Below are 25,679 nucleotides of genomic sequence, written 5' to 3'. Positions count from 1 at the left end.
AATTTGAAAAATCAAGAAAAATTATTTGGAAGAATTGGGGTTTAAGTGTTATTATTAAGTAGGGTGTTTATGGTAATTTCTGGAAATTAATGGATGCAGGTGTAATTACTGAAACCTGTTTGGGAAGTCTCTTTAAATTTAATGTAGTTCATATTATTAACAAGGTGGTGAGTGGATCAAGTGGCAATCGCGCATGGAGGCAGGGACGAGGATGCGAGTTTGAATCCTGCTGTAGGCGTGCGTGCTGGGAGAAATGCTGATTTTTAAATCAGCAGCCTGGCCCCAAAACGATGTCGTTTTGGGGTAAGGAGGTGGGCACCCAACAACTGCCACACAGCATGCGCTGAGATGCCCACTTTTCTCTCATTTTAAAGCCTTAACTTGGGATGAAATCGAGTAGAACGTGAGCAGTTTCAATGAGCAAAATTAAAGGGAAGAAGAAGGTGCACGAAGAGGGAAAATTTGGGAGAAATTAGGGGTTTAATCAAGGTTTAATTGAGCTTTAATTAGCCAGGTAAGTAGAGAAATATGTATTAATGATTCTATATGGTTAGAATTTATTGTTATGTGCGATTTCGTTAACTTTGGGAAGTTATATTATTTTGCAGCGTGTATTAATTTAATGGCGTGTGGACGTAAAAACACTGAAATCCGCTAACCGAAGGCAAGCTCCTTACTTCCTTTGTGAGCCTCTTCCGTATTATGAATTCTATGTCTCTCCTTAATTTGATTCAGTTCCGTGCATTAATTATACGAATTGAGGATTTTATTGGTTTGAATTAATTTAAATTAAATATGAGACTCGTTGAGATTTTATTTGTTGTGTGCCTATGGAGTATTGTATTGCCCCTATTTCTTGGGAATGATGTCAAACCTGATGATTAGTGGTTAATTTTGTAAAAATTTTGTTATAATTATACCCTTCTTTCGATCTTAAATATGGTTTAAATTAGATATTAATATATATTTTATGGTTATATGTAAATTTAAATTGAAAGATGAATGAAATGAAGTTCTAAAGTAAATAATAATAATATATAAAATTATATATAATACATATATATCATTATATGCATGCATGTAATATATATATAATATAATCTAATATATATGTGCCATGTGTAATACATATATATAATATATAATTTATTAATAACATTAAATTATTTTTATTTTTTTTTAGGCATGAAGAATTCAAGCCCATGAAGACTTAAAGTCCATGAAGAATTCAAGTCCATGAAGAAATCAAAGCCATGGAGAAATCAAGTCCATGAAGAAATCAAACCCATGAAAAATTAAAGTCCATGAAGAATTCAAGCCCATGAAGAATTAAGGCCCAATTTGAGCAACCCATGGAAAATATTATTTGGAGAAGGCCCAAGGATTATTTTTAATCCTAATGAAGATTAAAAACCAATTTATAGAAATCTATTTTTATTTTTTATGTGAGAGCTTTATTAGGTGTGTTTTTTAGCTAAAATCCATTTAACTATTAGGTGGATATTATAGCTAAAATCCATTTAACTTTATGAGTGCTTTATTAGGTATGTATTTTAGCTAAAATCCATTTAATATTAGGTGTGTATTATAGCTAAAATCCATTTAACTTTAAGTGTGTGAGTGCCCATTAGATATAATTATGTCTAATTGAATAATTGAAATTGTGTGGTTTGTATTGCATCTTGTGGCCTATAAATAGCTCACTTGATTGCATTTGTAAGTGTGATTATTATTCTTGAATCAAAGTTTAGTTGTTTCCTTATAATTCTCTCTTTGAGAATTGTTCTTGTTCTTTCCCCCTTTCTTTAGTATTCTCTCTTGTGATCTTACTTCCTTCCTTTCTTCTTTTAAATTCTTATGCTATTTATTATTACTTTATTATTCACCGCCTAAATGGCCGGTTAATTTGTGCCTTTAAATTTCTGCAATTTTAATTCTTGTCATTTAATTATTCACCGCCTAAATGGACGGTTAGTTTATGCTTTTAAATTTCTTGTCATTTTAATTCTTGTTATTTAATTATTCACCGCCTAAATGGCCGGTTAGTTTATGCCTTTAAAATTTCTTGTCATTTAAATTCTGTTATTTAAATTACGTCGTTTAAATTCATGTCAATTAACTTTTAAATAGAAATGAGTAGCTAAATCTAATCTTGGGTTAAGGCAAGGACAGTGTCCAACGCCAATGATTCCCAAAGAAAGCTGCGCTTTAAATAAGTAACATTAATTTAAATTTCAGTATGAGTGTATCTTAATTATTGAGAAATCACTAGGTTTGGATTGGAGCGTAAGCCTAACTTAGAGCTTTCATGCCATGTATGAGAGTTACTAGAACTGGAAACGCTATCATACCCAAACCCGGATGATTAATTTAGTTATTTTGTGTATTAATTGCAATTGAATTTATGGTGGTTGCTTAAATTAGAATCCCGCATATCATGTATGGGGATTGCTTAACCTAGAACTATCATCATCTCTAATTGCATTTAATAACAAACCCTCATATCTGAAATTAAATTAATGTTGCTAAATCTTTTATGCTAAAATTTGGGAATCAACGGGTTGGCACTGAAATTGTCTTAACTCAAGTACTATCCAATTTTATATTCTCACTTAAAGTATTTATTTCAATTACTGCCTTAATTTATTTCCTAGTATCTGTTGTTTAAAAAACCATAAAAAACCTTTTTGCCAATTTATCCAAATGCGTGTGTGCTTGTGTGACATTCTTTTTATTTTGCCATAAATAAATCTCTCAGTGGACGACCTGAACTCATTCAGAAAATATAAATTTAAATTTGGACTACAACTGCACTCGTACACTGACGAGTATAAACCTCTCACCTAAACAAAGAAAAAAATATAAAATTTTTATTGTGTTTTGTTTTGTGTTTTAATTGCAGGGTGGGAGTGCAGTCAAATTTTGGCGCCGTTGCCGGGGAGATTAAGGCAAAAACAAAAAGAAAAAAATAAAAAAAAAAAGAAAAAAGAATAAGCATCTCTTGATAAAATCGGTAACTCTAATTCTCTTTTACTTTATTTTTGTTTGTGCATTGTATATGAGACTGAGATCAGGTAGAATTTTGAAACAGTATTTTCATATCATTCTGAGTCTTTACCTGCAATTGGATTGTCAACTTTACACTCATGTCTCAAAATTACTACAATCTGTCTGCACAAGATACTTATCATGATGAAAATTATCATTTTGAATCTGATTTGTCTAGACCTCTTAAGGATTATCTATACCCTCTTAGGCAAACCACTTTTGATTTGCAATCAGACACTACCCATTTGTTATCCACTTACCATGAAATTGAGGTTTGGTGTGCTGTGTGTGAGACTTCAGCTCATTTAACGGATGACTGCCCTATAATACCTGCTTTTAAGGAGGTATTGTATGGTCAATCCAGTTACACACACACACACAACTATGAGAGAATGTATTACCAGAACCATGAGGAAAACTACCATTCGGACTTTGATGCATATCACCTTAATTCACACTTTCATCCAAATTTCTCATGGGAAAATGATTTTGTAGCCCAACCACATGAGCACTTCCTTTCCCAGCCTCAATCATTTCAAACTAATGAAGGGTCTACATTCGATGCATATCAACCCCCTCATGGGAGTTCATTAGAAGATACCTTCAATCTATTTATGCAAGGCTAAATGGAAATTTTTACACAAATGTCCAAATGTCAAGAACATACCATTAGAGTTACAGAGGACATTAGGAACCAATTGACACAGCTAACACAGACTTTGAGCATGTCAGAGCCTGTCCATCCCAACTCACTCCAAATCCCATTAATAAAACCCATCATCAAAAGTGAAAGTCAGGAGCAGGACATAGGAGTGACTGTCTTAAGGAATGGAGAAATAATTGAGAAACTTGATGCCCCTAGGACAGTACACCCTTTGGTGCAAGAAGAGAGAGTGGTTGATCACAGTGAGGTAGATGTCAATGAAGCCTTGGAGGAAGAAAAAGACCAAAATGATGTAAGAAAAGAAGAAACTTGGGAGGAAGAAGAGGATAAAATTCGAGAGCCAAAATGTGAAAAAATCATAAGTTTATCAACATTTACCCCTCAATTTCTATCTTTTAGGTTAGTCGATATTATTGAGGATCAAATTAAACCAAACACGTGTGAGATGTTTGTGCAAATTAATGTGCCATACGCGGATATAATAAAACCAACACCTCCGGACGATATATTTTCAAAATATATATGTGCATTCATGAGAAAAATCAATTTATATAATTTTGAAAATAACTTTAAAAGTGGTGTAGTGAATGGGAGATATTATACGATTAGGTGGGCAACCACTCATTTGATCCTTAATTGGAAGAAAAGAAAAAAAAAATTCTAAAAAAATAAAAATAAAAATATAATAAAATAATTATATATATATATATATACATATAAGTTGTTCCTTTTCTTCATTACTTAACTAGTGTTTCTCTATGTGCAGTCTAAATAAAATTTCTCCATACGAGTTTATGTATTGAAGACCGCCAGGTATGCCTATCTTCTATCCTTTTATTGCCAATTGAGGACAATACGCAATTTAAGTTGGGGGGTAAGGTGTCTACAAAAAAAAAAAAAAAAGACATAAACCAAAATTAATTAAACAAAAAAAATTGAATTGAGAGAGACAAAATTGACGCTGGTGGTAGCCATCTTTTCTTGGACAGTGCAATCACACTGCCCTATAAAGAAAGAAGGCACACTGCCAAATGTTGAAAACAGAGGCGCCGAGCGTTGAAAAAAAAAAAGGCACACTGCCAAATGTTGAAAAATGAGACGCTAAACGACGTCAAGTCTGACGGTGCAATTATGGCATGCCTCGAGTCGAGTGTAGAATAGTGATGCCCATTGCTCTATAAGAGACTCCATATCTGTATGAGGCAAGTTACCCCTCTTGAGCTCAATCTTCTCTCCTTTGTGTTATTCTCCGATCAGGTACTCTCATCCCTTTTGTAAAGTTTATAGTTCTTTACTTTCTTCTTAGTATAATTTTTTTTTTTTAAAAAAAAAAAAATGGATCTTTATCTCTCAAAAATTCACAAGTACTATCCATCTCTCCCGCAGAATGATTTGAAAAAAATTTATGTTGCTAGGTGTGAAAGACTTAGGTTGTTGATGCTTAATAACATCCCTGAAGATATTCGTTGGCTGATCGAAGCAAAAGTTCGATTAGCTGGTGAAACTTCACCTAGTTTTAAGCATTTTCCAGGCTTAGGGAAGAGTAGTTTTGCGAAGAAAAGAAGAGCGAAAAGAGTGAATGGTTGTTACAAATGTGCTCGATGGACCTGTAACACACGATGCAAATCTGTGGGGTTTACGTCCATAAATCGAGAAGATAAAATTAGTTTCATAAAGGATGGACTGAGTAAGGAGTCTCTAGATGATATCCGATTGACTCTTGAGACGCATCCATGTGGAATAGTGCAAAGAGAACTTCTTGCTTTATGGACCCAGTTCAGAAGTGACCACCAACGCTATAGTCTTGGGAATCTGACTAAAAAAGACCCTGTTTGCCAATCTATAAAAAAATTGGATGGGAAGCTTATCCCCGCTTCATAGAAAGTGTTTAAGCCGTTTCTGGACGTAAAACCAGAGGAAGATGTGAGCCACAATCACAACTACTTATATATACGCAAGATTTTTGTTTGTATTTATTTCTTGTTGAATTGTTGTATAGCTACTTTTGATCTCCAAACTTCTTTTCAGGACATACAAAAGAAACAAACATGGAAGGGTAGTTCGTTCGTCAAATTAAAACCATATGTGTACTTTGTGGCTCTCAACTTGGGAGTGATATTTGTTACGCACTTGCAGCGAACGAACTTGGTAAAAAATTAGGAGAGAAAAAAATTAATTTGGTATATGGAGGGGGAAGTCGTGGATTGAATGGTTATGTTTCACAAGCTGTACATCTTGGAAATTCATCTGTGGTAGGTATAATGCCAATCCCTTTAGCTGAACCACATATTTCCGGGATTACACGCGGTCAACTTATAGAAACGACTTCTATGTCTGAGCGCATGGCTTGTAAGATTTATCAGTCAGATGCCTTCATTGCTTTACCAGGAGGTTTTGGAACACTTGAAGAAATCTTTTGTATAATCTCCTGGGCCAAGAGTAATCTCCATACCAAACCCATTGGACTTTTAAATGTTAACCATTTTTTCGATGGGTTACTCTCTTTTCTTGATCAGGCTGTGGACCAACAGTTCATTTCTCGTTCAGCAAGAAAGATTCTCATTTCTGCATCCACCATTGATAAGCTGTTAGAGAAATTACATGCTTATGTTCCACAGTACGATCCTCATGAGCCTCGGATAGACTGGTCTAAGGCAATTAGTAACAAGCGCCAAAGGGGTCCGATTAATTTAGATTTATCACTGTGAGAAATGCTCTTTATTAAGATGGCTGAGTAAGGAGTACTTTTTGTACTCTTGAGACGCATCTAGTTATTGTACAACTCGCAGAATTTTTCTTGATTGTGTTCTTTAAAAAAAAAAAAAAAAAAAAAAAACAAAACAAAACAAAACAAAACTGTGGAATGTTGTTAGCAAAGTCTTTGATAAGATGGCTGAGTAAGGAGTACTTTTTGTACTCTTGAGACGCATTTTGCTTATCTTATGACTTGCATGAAATTTTTATTTTGGTGTGAAAATATAAATATATATATATGGTGTGTTCATTTGTTGTTTAAGTTTTAGTAGTTCATAGCAAATCTATGGACTTGTGGAGTTACAGGTATTCCTAACAACCCTGATTTATTACTGCAATTCAAGTTGGGGGGTGTAAGGTCTAGTCATGAATCATCTGGTTTATATTTAACTGTGAGTTTGTAATTACTAGTTTGTAGTCTTGTGGGAATTGATTATCTTTATCTGCTCTTATAAAAAAAAAAAAATTATTATGTGTTTTAAATAATGCTATTCCTAAAGCTTTAAAGTTATGCACTGATAGCCGGTTAAGTTTGCAATACGAAACATGAATGCATTGATTTCTCATTTGAAAACGTTTATGCATGAGAATAAGTAATTTACATTCATCAGGGATTCAAAATTTAGAAATTGGTTATCGGTCATAAAGTCAAAGGTAACAGTAATTAGCTGATTAGTACATTGAATGATCCCTCAACAGAAGTGGAGACTATTACCCAAGCAAGTGTTTGAGCCTAATAACCGTTAATTCTGAGTGAAATAACACTTACTCTAAATATGCTCTCTTGTTTATCTTATCTTTTCAATGGCTTCAAAATATCAATTCGCTTTGAATGTCTAGTATGATAGCGGATGAATTTGACTGGTTTCAAACTATGAATTAGATGACTGAGAAGCATGATAAGGGGATCAATTTCTTTCATTTTGAGCCTATTTTTTTTCTTTAAATCAACCTCTTGTTAGCCCATTTGAGCCATTTGTAGTACAACTTCTTTCGTTACCCTCGTTTAACCCATAACCATATGAATTTTATCCAATCTGGTGTGATTTTGGGAATTAGTCTGTTTATCTATTTTCATATTTAAAAAGAAAAAGAAAAAAAAAGAAAAAAAAAAGAAAAAAAAAAGAAGAAAAAAAAAAGTGAAAAAAAGAGGGCAAATTCTCTTAGTTATTCAGCATAACTGTTTCAAAATGAATGCTAAAAAAAAAAAAAAAAAATTCCCGACACACCCTTTGCACACTCTACCTTTTCTTTGACAACCCGTATTAACCTTATAGCCCCATTACAACCCAGTCTGGTCCCTTTTGATGCTATAAATCATGTGATCTCAGAATTCGAGTTTGGAGTAGGGAATCATGTTTAAATTCAGAAGTTACTCATCTAGAGCATTATTCCAATCATGAAGCTATGTCAATTTCCTTATTCTTTCATGAAAATACGTTCCTTGTATTTAGGATGGCACCGAGTTTTGAACTTGTTCTGCATTTACTCTTATAACGGTGCATCCCCTTGTGTGTACACCTGAGGAATCCTTTTTATTGGAGAGAAAATTCATAGTAAGATTTGAAGTCAAAACTTCGAGGGAGTAAGTCTGTGTGTTGGTTATCCTAATTTCCATTCCTGAGATTGTATGACCTTTAACCAAAAATCTGATTTAGAATGCTAAATTATTTATTTAATTTTATGCATTTCGGTTTCGAATTTGAAATTTTTACATTCATATAGTTATTGTGAATAAAGTTTGGCAGGTGTATAATCTGATTGCTAAGGGACTAGCAATGTTTAAGTTGGGGGGTATGATTAGTGGTTAATTTTGTAAAAATTTTGTTATAATTATACTCTTCTTTCGATCTTAAATATGGTTTAAATTAGATATTAATATATATTTTATGGTTATATGTAAATTTAAATTGAAAGATGAATGAAATGAAGTTCTAAAGTAAATAATAATAATATATAAAATTATATATAATACATATATATCATTATATGCATGCATGTAATATATATATAATATAATCTAATATATATGTGCCATGTGTAATACATATATATAATATATAATTTATTAATAACATTAAATTATTTTTATTTTTTTTTAGGCATGAAGAATTCAAGCCCATGAAGACTTAAAGTCCATGAAGAATTCAAGTCCATGAAGAAATCAAAGCCATGGAGAAATCAAGTCCATGAAGAAATCAAACCCATGAAAAATTAAAGTCCATGAAAAATTCAAGCCCATGAAGAATTAAGGCCCAATTTGAGCAACCCATGGAAAATATTATTTGGAGAAGGCCCAAGGATTATTTTTAATCCTAATGAAGATTAAAAACCAATTTATAGAAATCTATTTTTATTTTTTATGTGAGAGCTTTATTATGTGTGTTTTTTAGCTAAAATCCATTTAACTATTAGGTGGATATTATAGCTAAAATCCATTTAACTTTATGAGTGCTTTATTAGGTATGTATTTTAGCTAAAATCCATTTAATATTAGGTGTGTATTATAGCTAAAATCCATTTAACTTTAAGTGTGTGAGTGCCCATTAGATATAATTATGTCTAATTGAATAATTGAAATTGTGTGGTTTGTATTGCATCTTGTGGCCTATAAATAGCTCACTTGATTGCATTTGTAAGTGTGATTATTATTCTTGAATCAAAGTTTAGTTGTTTCCTTATAATTCTCTCTTTGCGAATTGTTCTTGTTCTTTCCCCTTTTCTTTAGTATTCTCTCTTGTGATCTTACTTCCTTCCTTTCTTCTTTTAAATTCTTATGCTATTTATTATTACTTTATTATTCACCGCCTAAATGGCCGGTTAATTTGTGCCTTTAAATTTCTGTAATTTTAATTCTTGTCATTTAATTATTCACCGCCTAAATGGACGGTTAGTTTATGCTTTTAAATTTCTTGTCATTTTAATTCTTGTTATTTAATTATTCACCGCCTAAATGGCCGGTTAGTTTATGCCTTTAAAATTTCTTGTCATTTAAATTCTGTTATTTAAATTACGTCGTTTAAATTCATGTCAATTAACTTTTAAATGGAAATGAGTAGCTAAATCTAATCTTGGGTTAAGGCAAGGACAGTGTCCAACGCCAATGATTCCCAAAGAAAGCTGCGCTTTAAATAAGTAACATTAATTTAAATTTCAGTATGAGTGTATCTTAATTATTGAGAAATCACTAGGTTTGGATTGGAGCGTAAGCCTAACTTAGAGCTTTCATGCCATGTATGAGAGTTACTAGAACTGGAAACGCTATCATACCCAAACCCGGATGATTAATTTAGTTATTTTGTGTATTAATTGCAATTGAATTTATGGTGGTTGCTTAAATTAGAATCCCGCATATCTGTATGGGGATTGCTTAACCTAGAACTATCATCATCTCTAATTGCATTTAATAACAAACCCTCATATCTGAAATTAAATTAATGTTGCTAAATCTTTTATGCTAAAATTTGGGAATCAACGGGTTGGCACTGAAATTGTCTTAACTCAAGTACTATCCAATTTTATATTCTCACTTAAAGTATTTATTTCAATTACTGCCTTAATTTATTTCCTAGTATCTGTTGTTTAAAAAACCATAAAAAACCTTTTTGCCAATTTATCCAAATGCGTGTGTGCTTGTGTGACATTCTTTTTATTTTGCCATAAATAAATCTCTCAGTGGACGACCTGGACTCATTCAGAAAATATAAATTTAAATTTGGACTACAACTGCACTCGTACACTGACGAGTATAAACCTCTCACCTAAACAAAGAAAAAAATATAAAATTTTTATTGTGTTTTGTTTTGTGTTTTAATTGCAGGGTGGGAGTGCAGTCACCTGATTCGGGGCTGGGTTCCTAGCGATTGGTTGGGTTTGGTTGTGGTTATGGTTTCCCGCAAGTGTGTGAGTCTTGGTAACGGGAGGCATGAGTTGTTGACTAGTGAGGTGGTGTGTTGACCATTTAGTGAGACTGGAGTGAATCGTTGACTTGGCCGAGGACGGCTGTCGACCGGTTGCCCCTAGTCACAGATGGTTGATCGGTCCTTGGTCACTGTTTATCGACTCTATCAATATGTGGCATATTGCATGGCATGACATTGCATGGGATTGGGTTTACATCATTGGGAGAAAACATAAGCTGAGTATGCCTAGACACAATCATATTAGACTACCTAGGTGCACAGGCATTGCATTGTATGTGTATTCCTATGTGGACGGAGCATGGCCTGATGCCCTACTTATGGGGGCTGATGTATCACGTTAGTGCTCACTACGCCATTGCATCTGTTACTTGTTGCATTGCATGGCTATGATACTATATATATATATATATCTTTGCTAGCCAGGGCCGTGGGCTCATATATCTTTGCTAGCTAGGGCCTCGGGCTCATATGATTTATGCCAACCAGTTCATGGATGCGGAAGGTTTGTATGCGGACTTGGGTGCCAGGTTGTGCATTTATTATGTTGGCCCCAAGAACTGCCATTATGTGCATTGATTTATTTATTTGTGTTGATGGCTGAGAATTGTAAGCATGGCATGGCACTTTGACTTCTATCACGGTATTTGATAGGTTGTACTCTGTGTAAGGGGATTTATTTTCAGCTTTATCATATTTTTTCTATATGCTTGCTGAGTCTTGTGATTCACCCTTGCTTTACATCATTCCAAGTAAAGGGAAGGCAAAGACTGAGGGTGAGAGCAATAGCGTATGAGTGCATGGGTCGTACAGGGTAGTCCCAGCCATTGGTCTTGGGGGAGTTTTTGTGGTTCCAGGGTACCAAAGGCCACCAACTTAGTTTTTGATGTTGTGATCTTGTACCCAGGTTTTTGGTTCAGGGGTGTGCCTTGTGTTAGCCATCCCTTTTATCTTTTGGTTTTGTATGTATGTATATACCATGCTTCCATAGTATTTTTGGACTTTTCATTTTGCATGCCATTTTGGCCGAAATTTTTTTGCATCACTTTACTCTTCTCTTGAGACTTCTGCCTAGGGCTCGCAGGCCTCCAGGATCTCCGGGTAGGGGACCTCACAATTTGTGGCGCCTCCTCCCAGGTTGTCTTAGATAGGTTTGTGGTTCTTAGGACATTCTAGTCCTAGAGTTCATGCATTCTTTGTTGGTGTTGTTAGTTTTTCCTGTGCTTTGATTTTTGCTTGGGGTTTACCTTAGCGTTGTTGTATACAATCTCTCCTTTTGTTTTACGAAGTTCTCAATTACAAAAAAATAAAATAAAAATGGCACATCTTTTGCTTCAATTGAAAAGAAAATATATTAGAGATAGCTGATGTCAATAACTAGTTGATGAATTTGATTGGACATGTATAATAACTCAAAAACCACATAAATTTATTAAATATATGAAAATTTATACAAAAAATTATCTTAAGAAAGTTAGAATCCTAATTAGAGAAAAATAGAGACATACTCTCTTATTACTCGATTAATCCTCGATTGCTATGTAACGTATTTTTAGCGTAACTAAAAATGGCTAAGGTTTAGGCTACATGGAAATGAAAATATATAGAAAGCACATACAGTACAAAATAGAAAAAAGAAATGACATTTTCAAAAAATGTAGGAAACCGAAATACGAGGGAAAATAGAAATAAAAAAATATAGGGTTTTTTAGTAAATATAATTTTTAATATAAAAAATAAATGAGTTTTGGTGTTATTTGATTGCTAGTATTCCTTCTAGTATGGACATTTTGCACTCGATGTGTCTTGAATATCATTAATAGTTAATGATGGTTTTGAATGTGTCATTAAATGTTAATGATAATGGTTCATTAATAGTTAATGAACTGATACATCACAAGTTTGACTGTTTGTGACTATCTTGAGATTGGGAATTGACTCCTCCTGAAGCTGAGAGTCGACTTTCCTGAAACTAGAAGTTGACTCTTCGCTGAAAGTCGACTCTTGCATCACCCCAATCAATTTTGAATGTGTTACACATGGCACGAAATTGGGAGGGTAGGTGGGGACTTCTGGAAGGAATTAAACAAATTGGAGGGAATTTTGTTACTTGCTTCCTCTGTTCTTCCTCTGTTTTCTCTATCTTCTTCCGTTTCTGCTTCTAATTAATTTTAGGTGCGTGATTGTCGAGTGGAGAAGTTGAGGAACGGGTGCTGGTGATATAGGAAGCCTATAGTCTAGCACGGGAAAAGGTGACTAGAATGATATCGGAGATCATACTAGGTGTGGACAGCCTATGGCCACCACAACGTAAGGTGAAATCAATCTCAATACATAAATAGTTTATGTATCCCAACCTAACATTGAATTTCAATTACGCATTTGTTGTTATTCATGAGATAAATATATGTATTACTTAAATACCCAATCTGTGTATGGTGTGTATTTATTGTATTCCGCTATGCATCTCTGATGTGTATAAAAAATTTTAATTTTACCTGCACCGCTATACGTGTAATCCGTCAGCATTTTTGAAACGTTTCTGTTTCCGAAACACCAAGAAACGTTTCTAGGCTATTATTGTAAATTTAGAAACTTTTTGTGATTATTTTATAATATTAAGAAAATATCAAAAAATGTGTTTTCGATTTGAAAACGCATTTCCATCCATAAATAAAGATGAAAATTTTCCATCTCTAACTCAAATTTTTTAATTTTTTCTAGAATTTGTTTCCAAAATTTGTTTGAATGTATTATGGAATTTATGTTTATTTTTAGATTGAATAACTAGTTTTTATAATTTTTTATATTAAAAATTATATTTACAAAAAAACCTTTATATTTTTGTTTATTTACACATTTCGGTCGCGTTTTCATTTCTTATGTTTTTGAAAAATGACGTTTCTCCGTATTCGTTTCCTATTTTCGTTTCCGTACAACTAGTATATCATCCAAGAAAAAAATTTCATTAAAAAAAATTCAAACAAGAATCAACATAATGCATTATTTTAAATTTAACTTCTAACTCCATAAAAAAAAAATTAACAATAACCAAATATTTATTTATTTATTATTATTATTATTATAATTTTTTTTTTTATAAATAAGCTTGCATTAAACATAAAACAAGAACAGATCATAACAAAAGTTAGAAGTTAAATTTTTATTATCATAATAAAATCAACTGGGCCATTACTAAAAATTAAAATTTTTATTTTTAAAATTTAAATTTTACTGTGGAGTGACACATAAATCGGTCTCTGCAAAAAAAAACAACACCAAATAGGACAAAGTCACTTATCCCAGACAAACAAAGAAACATATATCCGTTTTCAAGCATAAGTCAAGTAGTTGGATCACGATAAGTTGAGATTCGCATCAATAGATCGTGGGTTCTATTCCTTGCTCTGCGCAGTGAGACAAAATCTTCACCTGCGATTTACCTTATTTACCAAAATCAAGAACACGAGCGGTGAGAGACCGCATAACGCCGATAATCTCAAAAAACACAAACCCGTAATATTGACCCATGCAACAATGAACGCCTAGGAAAGACAACCTAATTGTAAATGCAATGACCAAGGAAAAAGATAACGTAGACAATATTGTCCAGATAGCACCTTGAATTTGGTGAGCTAACTAGGACACTAACCGCTCTTGATTACAAAATCAACAATTGTTGCGTTTCAGCCAAATGAAGTACACCAACAATAAAAAAAAATAATAATCGAGTTTAGGTCCTAGAAGAAAATCAGTCATCCCCCAATACCAAATATGAGATTTAGACGATGTGAGTAAAATTAGTGGATAATTCCTTTACATGGTATTTATTGATTTTATTTATCTTTTATTTTTATATTATCCTCTTTAAGGGTTACTTAATTTGTTAATGAAGCCCATGGAACATTTTTAACGGAATTTATGTTTGCCAAGAGTTATAAGAAATTGAATATATATATATATATATATCCGCGTATATCTTCAAATTCGAAGGAAATAATTATTTATAAACAAAATAATTTAAAATCTGACTTTAAAATAAATTATATTATCTATTAAAAGTTTGAGATCAATGTCATTTTACATCTGATTTTGCTCTCTCTCTCTCTCTCTCTCATATCTGATATAAAAAAATAAAATTTAATAATCTTTTGTTTTTGTTGTCTCCTTTATGGAAAAAAATGAGAAAAATTGTGTTAAATAAAGAGTCATATCATTAGAGCTACATTGGAATTTAGCGTTTTGCCAGCTTGTAATTTGATTTAGGATCGAATATGTAATACCCCATATTCGTATGAGGTTGTCACGTAATTTCGATAAGTTTAGAATACCGAAAAATTGGTTTGATAGCAGTTATACGTATCGAATCGACTGCAGGAAATGCCTTGGAGTGAAATTATCTAAAGAAAATGATATGGTCTCGATATGCGTTCCAAGTTAGGATTTATGGTATCGAAAGAAATCGAATTTGGAACGATTTTCGGTACAGCTAAAATACAGCTGCCATTTAGGCTGTGAAACCGAATCGTTGTAGGAGGCTCCCGAAAAATCAACGGAACCCTAGGGAGACTCCGATTTTGCGTAATGAGCAACCCTTCAGTAATTTCGGGATGAAACAATAGCCTGGTGAGGATACTGGGATGAAATTGTCCTTTTCGACTAAGATTTGGATTATTAATTATGAATTTTCGGTATTAAAATGTAAATTTAATCTATGTTTGAGGGCATGATTGTAATAAGAAAGTTACCCAAGTGATATTAAATGAATTATGAGAATTAAAAATGTAATTTCTCTTATATATTAGTGTATTATATAATAATTATATAAATATATATATGCATAGTGCGTGTGTGCAAGCTGGCTTTGCGAAGCTTCTGTGAAGCTTTAATGGTCGAAATTTGGGCTGCAAAATGGAAGATTGTGGCAGCGTGAATTGAGGAAAGAATTTGTCAGAGGTATGGAGTGAGTAATGAAGCAATTAATATGATGTATAAATGGAGTAGCGGCCAAGGCAACGAAGGCTATAAATTGGCAGCCATCTTGGCCAATTGAGAAGCAGCAGGAAGCTCGATGGTATTAGGTTGAGGGATTTGCAGAGGGTTGTCGAGAGGGATGGGTAGTGCCCAAGTTGCTTCGGATATATATATATATATATAGAGAGAGAGAGAGAGTTTGAAGAAATGGAAGAAGTGGCATTGAATTTCCTTCTCCCATTTACAGAGCATGGCCGAATTGGCCATGACAGAGAGCTGGGAGCAGAGAAGGCCGAGAGAAGCTTGAGAGCCCAAAAGAGAGAGATCGCGAGAGGAAGAGAGGCTGGTCGGAGAAGCGGCAGGCGGCTGCCATAGCCGCATCCAAGCTTCCAACAAGCTCGGCCATGGCAGCCGAGCAAATGAGCACCCCCAAGCTGGAGAAGCAGCAGCGAGCGGAAGAGTTGCAGGTGGTGGCGCGAAGCAGGGGCAGCCCTCGGTGGAGGCCGGCAAGGCAAGGCCAAAGGCGGCCAAGCCAGCCGCATGGTAGCGGCAGGGGCGGCGCGCGGGCGCTGCAGCACGCGGAGGAGGTCACGGCGGCGACGGCTCGCAGCAGAGGGCACAGCTGAGGGCGGCGGTAGCAGCCGACAAGGCTGAGATCACGGCGGGCAGCGGCGGGTAAAGGCTGGTTCTCACGGCAGTTACAGGGAAGAAAGGAAGAGCAAGAAGAAGAAGAAGAAGAAAGAAGAAAAAGAAAAGGAAAAATAATGGGTAAATGTCAAAAAAATCCCAGAAAAAATCTCAAAAAGATAGGAAATTATATTTCGGTAATATCTCAGAGATTTTGGCAAGAAAAACGGCTTGGGCACGCATATCGAGGAAATCGGAGATGCTAAGTCAAGGTGAGTAAAATTCTCTAGAAAATTTCAGAAATTCCAAAATATTATTTTATGAATTGTCGTAGTGAGATATTTGAGAAAATATTTTTAGAAATATTTAATTTGGAATTATTGAGGGAAAATAGGAAGAAATAGAGAGAAAATTATAGAAAATGCCAGAAATTATGGGAAAATAGGTTTTAATGTTTATTTAAATAATTATGGTAATTAGGATACTTTGAGTCTGAAGTTGAAGAGACTGGTACAAATTTTGAGGTTGGTACATAAATCGAGACAAGGCACAGATATCGAGGTAGCCCGATAAGCTTGAGAAGATAAGTGGTACTCCCCAATTAAAGTTAGTTTTATGGAAAATACTTGGTTTATGTTCCTTGAAAATATTTACATCATATTGACATGCCTTGATATGTATCCAACACGTAGACTGCATCCATGACATGACTATGAAATGCATAAATACACGTTGATATCATTGATCACTCGCATTTGAGGCCGTAGGGAGTACGAACTAGCATCGCTACTTTACCAAGGGTGCACCCATACACCTCGGCTTTGAAAGAAGGGGACCACTAAAATGGTAGGTAGCATAAGGGGTGCAGTTGACATCTACGAGGTAAGACATTGCATACACACATGACATAACATTATGTACCCTTACTTAGATGATTCATCATCTAACTTGGGTTTTGCCCCTAGAATATTCAAACGTTCCAGGTGGAGATTGTAGCAGATTCAAGGATAAATGAGGCATGAAACGGCACTTAGCAGAGTGCATGAAGAATGAAATGTATGTAGCTCATGTATTCTGAATGTTTTGAGAAATGTTGAAGATGTAAGATTTTATTTATGATTTATGTTAAGATATCAGGTTTCGATCTTTGCTTCCGCATTTGATATGTATAGTAATTCTCTTTCGAGATTAATGTATGGGAATTTTGGGACGAATTTGAAGAATGATGCAGTGTTTGAAAGAAAAATTTATTGTCCTGGAATTGTCCCAAGTTTATAATGCGCCCGAAAAAGCGGGGTGTTACAGAATAAGTCTTCGAACTGTCATGAGAAATCAAGATTTTGCGGGTGAAGGGTATCCCCAAAGATGAACAAGGTAAAAGATGGACATTGAGATGCTTTTCAAAACAAGATATAGGTAACCATTGCAAGCATAGTCTAGGCAAGAAGGTTTGGAAGTACTTATTTGTTAAATATCCTTCCCTATAGGCAATATTCCAATTCAATAAGTTCTCAATTTGAGGCAATCCCTGGGATTTAAGGAACATATAAGTTCAAACCTAGCATGGAGAGTCATAGGATAGATATTATAGGTCTTCTTAACATCATATGTCCTAACTTTCATAAACCTCAGTCAAGACAATTCATGTAACACATGTCCTAACTTTCATAAACCTCAGTCAAGACAATTCATATAACGCCCCACTTTTTCGAGCGTTAAATAACTTAGAAATTTCAGGAATAAATTTTTTTTTTTCAATATAAACCATTTCCCGACAATCCCGTTTTACCTTCTCAATACATTAAATAAGAATCAATAAGTTAAGACAAGTAAACATCATAATTGCGGAAGCTTAAAATCGAAACCTGATATGATACAGAATCGTAATCTACTTTAATCATAAAATAAGAATTCGTACAATTACATCTTTAAATACTTAATTATATGGAGACTCATCATCAAGAGATAACAACTAAGTACCTCAATTGATACAATCTAAAGATACCTCAAAAATACATTAAACCATAACATTTATACATGATCATCAATATAATAATATATCCTGACTCGTCATGAAGAAGTAAATAAAGGGACAACTCGCCAAACTCATCAGCCATGTCATCACGTGCCGTTACGTCTCAATCATCTCCCTACCATATCTGCAAGTCATAACTGGAACGTGGAATGTTTCAGGGGCATAACCCATTAGAAGATAAAACTTCTAGTGAGGGTTTAAGAACATGATACATGAATGTAGGATGCAAATACATGAACAAACATTTGCCCTAGTGTAACTTCCCAGGCCCAACCCAGCACGGAATCCTAGGCAAATCCTGAACCTCTGCAGGACAAGCCTAACATTATTCCATCATTGCCCTAGGGGAATTACGGCTACACTCTGGGGCGACATTCCATTCCCATGTGCAAATATCAATGTAACAATAATATCGTGCCATGTAATATGGAAAAATAAATCATATCTTTCGTAAATATTATGCATATATAAGCAATCATATCACGTAGGATAGGAAAAACTCACCTTTTTGAGATAAACTTGTATTTTCTCGAAAAGCGTGCATCGCCTCTATATGCGTGCCCGATCTTGATTCTTGTGCCCACTCTCAAAAGTGGCACCAATCATATCATCTCGATCACCTCAATCATAAAAATGACATTTTATCACTAAATATTTGAAAACTCCATTTATTTTATTTTTCCTTCATTTTCTTCCATTTTTCCTTCTAAAAATCCCAATAAATATCTTCGAGACTATTTTCTCAAATCCAACTCCACAACAATTCATAATATACTATGAATTTCAAAGGAAAAATACTGGCCTTACCCGGATGGTGCATTTTCACGCAAAACGAGGTTCTTGGTGCTAGAATCGAGACATCAAGAACTCCAAATCAAAATATTTTTGACAGGACCTAGATCTCGATTTTAGAGGAATTTATCAATTTTTTTCATAATTTTTCGTGCCTGGACGCGCCCCCACAAGTTGCTCCATGCGCCCCCACTCGCGGGGCCCAACTGGCGTGTGTGCCCCACACATCGGTTTTCTTCAACCTCCAGCTCGCCGGATTAGTGCGCTGCCTTTGGTTTAATGGCCATATCTCCTTCATCTGACCTCCGATTGACCCCCTGTTTGAACCTATAGCTTCCTATTTTCATCCTCTATAAGATGATACCAAAAAACCCACAAACAGAGCCATTTTCAGACTGCTCGAAGCTATTTTCTGGTGAAGCTCGTTTTTCGGACGAAGCTCCATATCTCCTTCATCTCTTAACGAAAATTGCTCAAAATTCACAGAAATGATCCTTTGGACATGGGGAACAAAAGACCTTTATCCATTGCTCTCAATTTTTGCCCAAACTCTCGGATCTAAGAGTTTAATTTTTCACTTCATTCGACTAATTCAAAAATCTCTATTTATAGGCAACCCCGAGCCTCCAAATGCCCATGCTTGGTCGATCCAATCTCCCTGAGGCTTCTACCTACCCCAGATTAGTCCAAAAATGCCACTAAACACAGATTCAACGTATTGGAATTTCGGCCACAAAACGGCCGAAAATCATGCAAAATTGGTCATCATCTTGGCCAATGTCAGCCTAAGCTCGACCCAAGAGCATCCTAGGCCACTTTCCTCGAGTCTCTCACCACCGAATTTGGTGATGGGAGGTGGTAGAGAAAGCTTGGTCGGCCATGGAAGATTTGCTCCATCTTCAACTTTTGAAAATTGTACTTTGACCCCTATCTTTTCTCATTTTGAACTTTTGGTCCTTTCCTTGAAGCCCTTGAGCTTCCCAATACTACCATTGCGACCTATAAGTTCTATACTTTTCATTGCATCCCTGAAGATTCTGAAAAAAATATCATTTTGACCTCCCTCCAGCAAATTTAAGAAATTACACATAGGTCTGAATCTTCGTTTTGGCCCTAAACCTCTTCGTTTTTTTCCTGAAACCACTGAAGGGTTGTTCCTTATGAAAAACCGAAGCCCCCTTAAACTTCTGTTGACTTCCCGGAAGTCGTCTATCATAATTCAGTATTGTAGCCTAATTGGCAGCTGCATTTTAGCTGTACTAAAAATCATTCCCAATCTCATTTCTTTCGATGCCATAAATTATGCCTCGAAATACTCATCACGGCCATATCATTTTCCTTTGGCATCTCGGCTCCAAGGCACTCCCTATAGTCAATTCGGTCATTCATACGGTAATAAATTACCCTTGAACCCTCAATTTATCCTTAAATTTCATTTTTTCCCCAAGATAATTTACCCATGAGTCATTTTAGAATTTCTCGGGTATTACATTCACCCCTCCTTAAAGAAATTTTGGCCTCAAAATTTTCATTTGACCGTTAAGGTAACTAAAACAATACATAGCTCATTACCTGAATACTTCAAATCAAATGTCCATTTAGTCCTTGACAAATACTTCCGTTTGCATTCCTTACACATCCGATGCCTACAAGCATGCCGTGTCATAATTTCCTGTTATTTCTCTTTGTAGGCAACCACACATCTTCCATATCTTAGGCACACACGTCCTACCCCAAAACTTTTAAGATTGCCCTCTTGCATCTCGGAAATCATAACCCTTGAGCTGACCACAATCATCAATTATAGACAATAACACCCATCAATCACACATACTTTTTGTATCTCGATCACTAGATCCAGCTAAACCGTTAGGCTAGCGATAGAGACAAACGATCCATTTGGCATTACGCTCATAGCCAGCAGGCCAACAAGCCTCTAACATCTTACACTCACAACTATCCACCCAGGTCATGTGTCGGCACCTCACGGCCATGTCCCGGGTGATACGAAGTAGTGCAGTTGTAGTCCTCAAGAAACTCTATCCGCCATCGCTACCACTCGTTTAGCTCCTTCTACAAGAACCCATACCTCAGGCTCCTCATGGTTTGTGAGCACATCAAATGTCCCACCATTTCAGTGGTGTCTCCATAACCTCAAAAGCACATACCCCAGCTACTAGCTCCAAATCGTACATCGGGTGGTTCTCGTTGTACCTTGGTGTAATCCATACGTAATCATTTGCTCCTGTTGCACTAACACGTAATCCGATCCTTTGTGCTATCTCAAACTCTCATTACACCCGGCAGATTATTCTCATTAGACTCTTCTCAAGAGTCATATTATAGGTATAACTATTCCAAAGTGTCAAATCACGACCTTCTGACAACAGCTTGCCAAAACAGCTTGCCAAAACACCTTATTTTGAAACCTTTTAGCATTCAATTTCGAAACCTGATTCCCCAAAATTTTATTTTGATTCTTACGTTGCTCCATGTTTCGAAACATAGGGTCGAAACTATAATTACCTGAAAAGCCCTGAACTTGACTTTCGTGCGTTTAGATAATTTTTTTTTTTTTTGCCAAAATCTCTGGAATAATAAACACATTTTTCCCATAAAGAAGAGAAGATTATTTTTCCTTTCCCCTTTTTTTTACATTTCTTTTCTTTTTTTCATTTCATTTCTTTTCTTTTCTTTTCTTCTTTTTCTTTTCTTTCTTCTTCTTTCTCCTCCTCCTCCTCCTCCTCCTCCTCCTCCTTGTTCTTCTTCTTCTTCTTCTTTCCTTTGCAAATCCCGTGTGCGAACAGCCATCGTCGCACACAGCCCGACCGCCCTCGGCCTCTACCGCGTTCACCTCTGATCGACTCAATCAGCCCCGCGATCGCCACCGCCAACTCAGTCGTGACCTCCTGTGCGCACAGCGCCCTTGCTGCAACTGGCTGCCGTTGCCTCCGACTGCCTTCCCCCGGCCAGATCTGGCCTCGTCACCGCCATAGCTTGCTTCCTCGCGCAACCCCGACCATCGCCCGACTTCCCCCGACCGCCATCGCAACGGTCGTCGCCTCTGCCGCTGCTGCCAAATCTGGGTCGATCCAACTCGACTCGACCCGACTCAACCCGTTTCAGGTTTGACCCATCCCTGATTCGACTCAATAGATCTGACCCATATCTGTTTTGACCCATCCATTTAGATCCGACCCATATTTGATTTGCTTAGATTTAGTCAGATCCCAGATCTATCATGCCAAGGCACAACATGCCATGGGGCAACATACCAAGGCCCTGGTCTCGATGCGGTGCCTGTGTAGTCTTAAATAGAGGATGCAATTCACAGTGCATCTTTGCTCCTTACTTCCATTGTGAGGATGGTATTGCTCACTTTGTCGCCATCCGCGATGTTTTTACTGTCAGAAATGTCGTCAACATCCTAGCTCTGCTTTCGGTTAGCGACAGTTTTTGGGCTTCTGATACACTCCTCTTTGAAGCTCAAGCCCGGCTTCAAGATCCTATCTATGGCTGTGTATCTCACATTCTTGCCCTTCAGCAGCAGGTTAGTGAGTTGCAAACTTATCGAGCTTATTTGTAGGATTTACTATTTGCATATTATTCTTTACATCCCCAACCTGTTCCTCAACTTGTTCAAAACCCAAGCTGGAATTACGATCTTCCTATTATCCCAGAGGATGTCCCTTATCCCAGTTTCCCAGAGGCTGCTCTTCCACCTTACCCTGGTGAAGCCAGCAGTAGCCAGATGCCACCCCCAAATGATATTGATGAGCTGGGATCTGTCGTGTTTGGCAACCGTCATCGTTACTGAGCATTGACATCATCATCAGTTTTTTTTTTTTTCCTTGGAGTAATTGTACGGCTTGCTTTCCTTTAACTGTTTGAATATATGGAATGTATATTATGCTTTGGATGCTTTAACGTTCCATTCCCTTGTCTTACCTTCGATTGTATATTGATCATCAAATATCTTAGCCTTTTGCAGCTGTTTTAATAATTTAACAAATCGAGATAAAGACATCAGCTCTTAATTATCACCGAATAATTCATATCTTTAATCAAGTCACCCATAGCTAAGCATCCAATAACTTCAAGCTATCATTGGTAATTTCATCATTAAAAATAATCCCGTTAAATCTTCCGAGAATATATTCTAGTATTTTTCTTACAGCTTTTCACTGACCACAAGTGTCTATACCTCATATCAATAGGCTCCTTATAACTTACTGACATCATTTTAATGATTGTCTAGCTATACATCTCTCAATTTACTTACCAGGGCTAGACTAATCGTCTTAGCCATATGAGAGTTCTATTCTCTAAAATTTGAAAATGTCGGATCGCTTAATCGATTTAGGTCTGCAGCTTCCCTTACTATGACCCGTCATCCTGGCACATCTACCATCACTTGATTTCCTCGATCCCGTTGTCCAATCCTTATTGGATTTCTTCATGAAACCCTAAAGTTCCATCATTAATCCCTAGATCCTTAATTAGTTCTTTCAAGAAATTACTCAAAAATCTCAAATCATTTTATCTCCGAAAATCCCGAATCAGATTACGATCTCTGGTTCCAATTATCTCCCATGGATTCCATTTCTTTGTAATCATAGCTCTCAATTTACCATTCATCATGGTGTTTTCGCCTTGTGACTACCGATAACTCTACCTGATTCCCTAGGCACACTGAACCATAGTCACAACCTCTGTTGACTAGGACTCCTCGTCATTCCTTTTTCGGTCGATACGACATATCAATTAATTCTTTCCTTTTTGGTACCCGATCTCTACCTTGAACCGAGGTTGCCATCTCACAACTCAAGATTTTAGACTAGCCATGCTCCACTACCTGAAATCTTTATTTACCGGGAATCCACTAACTCTCGCATTTCGTTCTTTAGCTCCAATTGACTATCGGCACACGACCATTAAATTAGTTCTTTCTATGCACTACATTTACCTTTAGCCAGCACACAAGCTGTCATAATCACCTCGATCACATAGTAGGCTTACCCCTACATCATACGTTGACCCTCACATGGGTACGTCCTGAGTGAAAACTGCACAGTCTCGTTGTAGCCCTCCTAGAGCTATCATTCCTTGTCGCTGCCATGAGTTCAACTCCTTCTGCAAGAATATTCATTCTAGGGCCTTGAGCCTCCCATTGCTTGTCATGTCATCATCCCCAAAGATGGCCACGAACCTCGATGTAATCATTTAAATAGGACACTTGGTCCATATTCAACTCATCTTACCTTAGGTTAATTTCCTAGGCTTCCGACCTCGGTCAACAATAACTAGTGGCACACCTCGAATCTTAGACCCTTGGAACATGGAATTCTCCACAAGGTATTGTGTTACTCCAGATTTTCAGCATCTGATCGTCTCCTCGGCAGTTCACTAAGCAACTTAGACCCTGGGTCCCAAACCCATATAGCGAGACAGTTTACAAGCTTCCCCGGTACGTTGATCATAAGCCCTTTACAAGCCTTCTGCCTTAGTCCCTAGATCTAGATCTGTCACTGAGAGACAATTTCAGCATCTAATCGTCGTCACACTGCTAGGGTTTCTTTATTCCGTCATTGCGAGTCGCGTCGGTTGCACCACTTTCAACTCATTAATTGACGTACTCACACGCCATCATTTAGTCATTTTCGGCCTCTCATTCAATCCAATCCGATGGATCCCTTATCTTTACATCATATTTCCGAGATACTAAATGATTCTCGAAAATCCTTGTTATTCGATCCTTAACTTGACAGCTAGGCCATCAGACTAATCTTGTGCTAGCTTCTATCAGGCATTCTACTATTCACCGAGAATAGTAGTCGTCTACTGAAATAGTGTCTCCTCGTGAATAGTACACCAGGTAAGTTCCCAGGAAAGAGAGGTGGGTCACAAACGGACACACTTAAGTACTAAGTCTTTCCTTAGTCAGAACTTTCCTAAACATGCATTTCCACTACACAACACTTATCCAGTAATCGTCAATACCCAAATCATAGGGTGGCTTTGCTTATCTAGCCACACGCGACCTTTTCCATAGGCTCGCTCTAATATTGACTATACTAGAGTTACTTAAGGCTCAAACATTTCCTATATCTTTAACAATTATGCTTTGATACCAACTGCAACGCCCCACTTTTAAGAGCGTTAAATAACTTAGGAATTTCGGGAATAATTTTTTTTTTTTCAATATAAACCATTTCCCGCCAATCCCGTTTTACCTTCTCAACACACTAAATAAGAATCAATAAGTTAAGACAGGTAAACATCATAATTGCGGAAGCTTAAAATCAAAACCTGATATGATATAGAATCATAATCCACTTTAATCATAAAATAAGAATTCGTACAATTACATCTTTAAATACTTAATTATATGGAGACTCATCATCAAGAGATAACAACTAAGTACCTCAATTGATACAATCTAAAGATACCTAAAAAATACATTAAACCATAACAATTATACATGATCATCAATATAATAATATATCCTGACTCCTCATGAAAAAGTAAATAAAAGGACAACTCGCCAAACTCATCAGCCACGTCATCACGTGCCGTTACGTCTCAATCATCTCCCTGCCATATCTGCAAGTCCTAACTGGAACGTGGAATGTTCTAGGGGCATAACCCATTAGAAGATGAAACTTCTAGTGAGGGTTTAAAAACATGATACGTGAATGCAGGATGCAAATACATGAACAAACATTTACCCTAGTGTAACTTTCCAGGCTCAGCCCGGCATGGAATCCTAGGTAAATCCCGAACCTCTACAGGACAAGCCTAACGTTATTCCATCATTTCCCTAAGGGAACAAAAGACAATCCTAGGCAAATCTCTGCAGGACAAT

The 25,679-nt window shown here is 36.2% G+C and overlaps 1 protein-coding gene across 1 annotated transcript; it reads left to right on the top strand.

Annotated features, from left to right (window-relative positions):
• The first annotated feature begins 22,070 nt into the window (after window positions 1-22,070).
• Window positions 22,071-22,631, top strand: LOC127811781 (LOB domain-containing protein 29-like). The gene is made up of 2 exons (XM_052351951.1): window positions 22,071-22,364; window positions 22,401-22,631. The coding sequence occupies exons 1-2, from the start codon at window positions 22,071-22,073 to the stop codon at window positions 22,629-22,631; spliced, it is 525 nt and encodes a 174-aa protein (XP_052207911.1).
• Window positions 22,632-25,679: the final 3,048 nt, after the last annotated feature.

Source organism: Diospyros lotus, chromosome 10 (genome assembly GCF_014633365.1).
Source record: "Diospyros lotus cultivar Yz01 chromosome 10, ASM1463336v1, whole genome shotgun sequence".
NCBI lineage: Eukaryota > Viridiplantae > Streptophyta > Magnoliopsida > Ericales > Ebenaceae > Diospyros > Diospyros lotus.
Note: the sequence above shows the minus strand (reverse complement) of the source record. Positions and strands in the feature narration are given on the sequence as shown.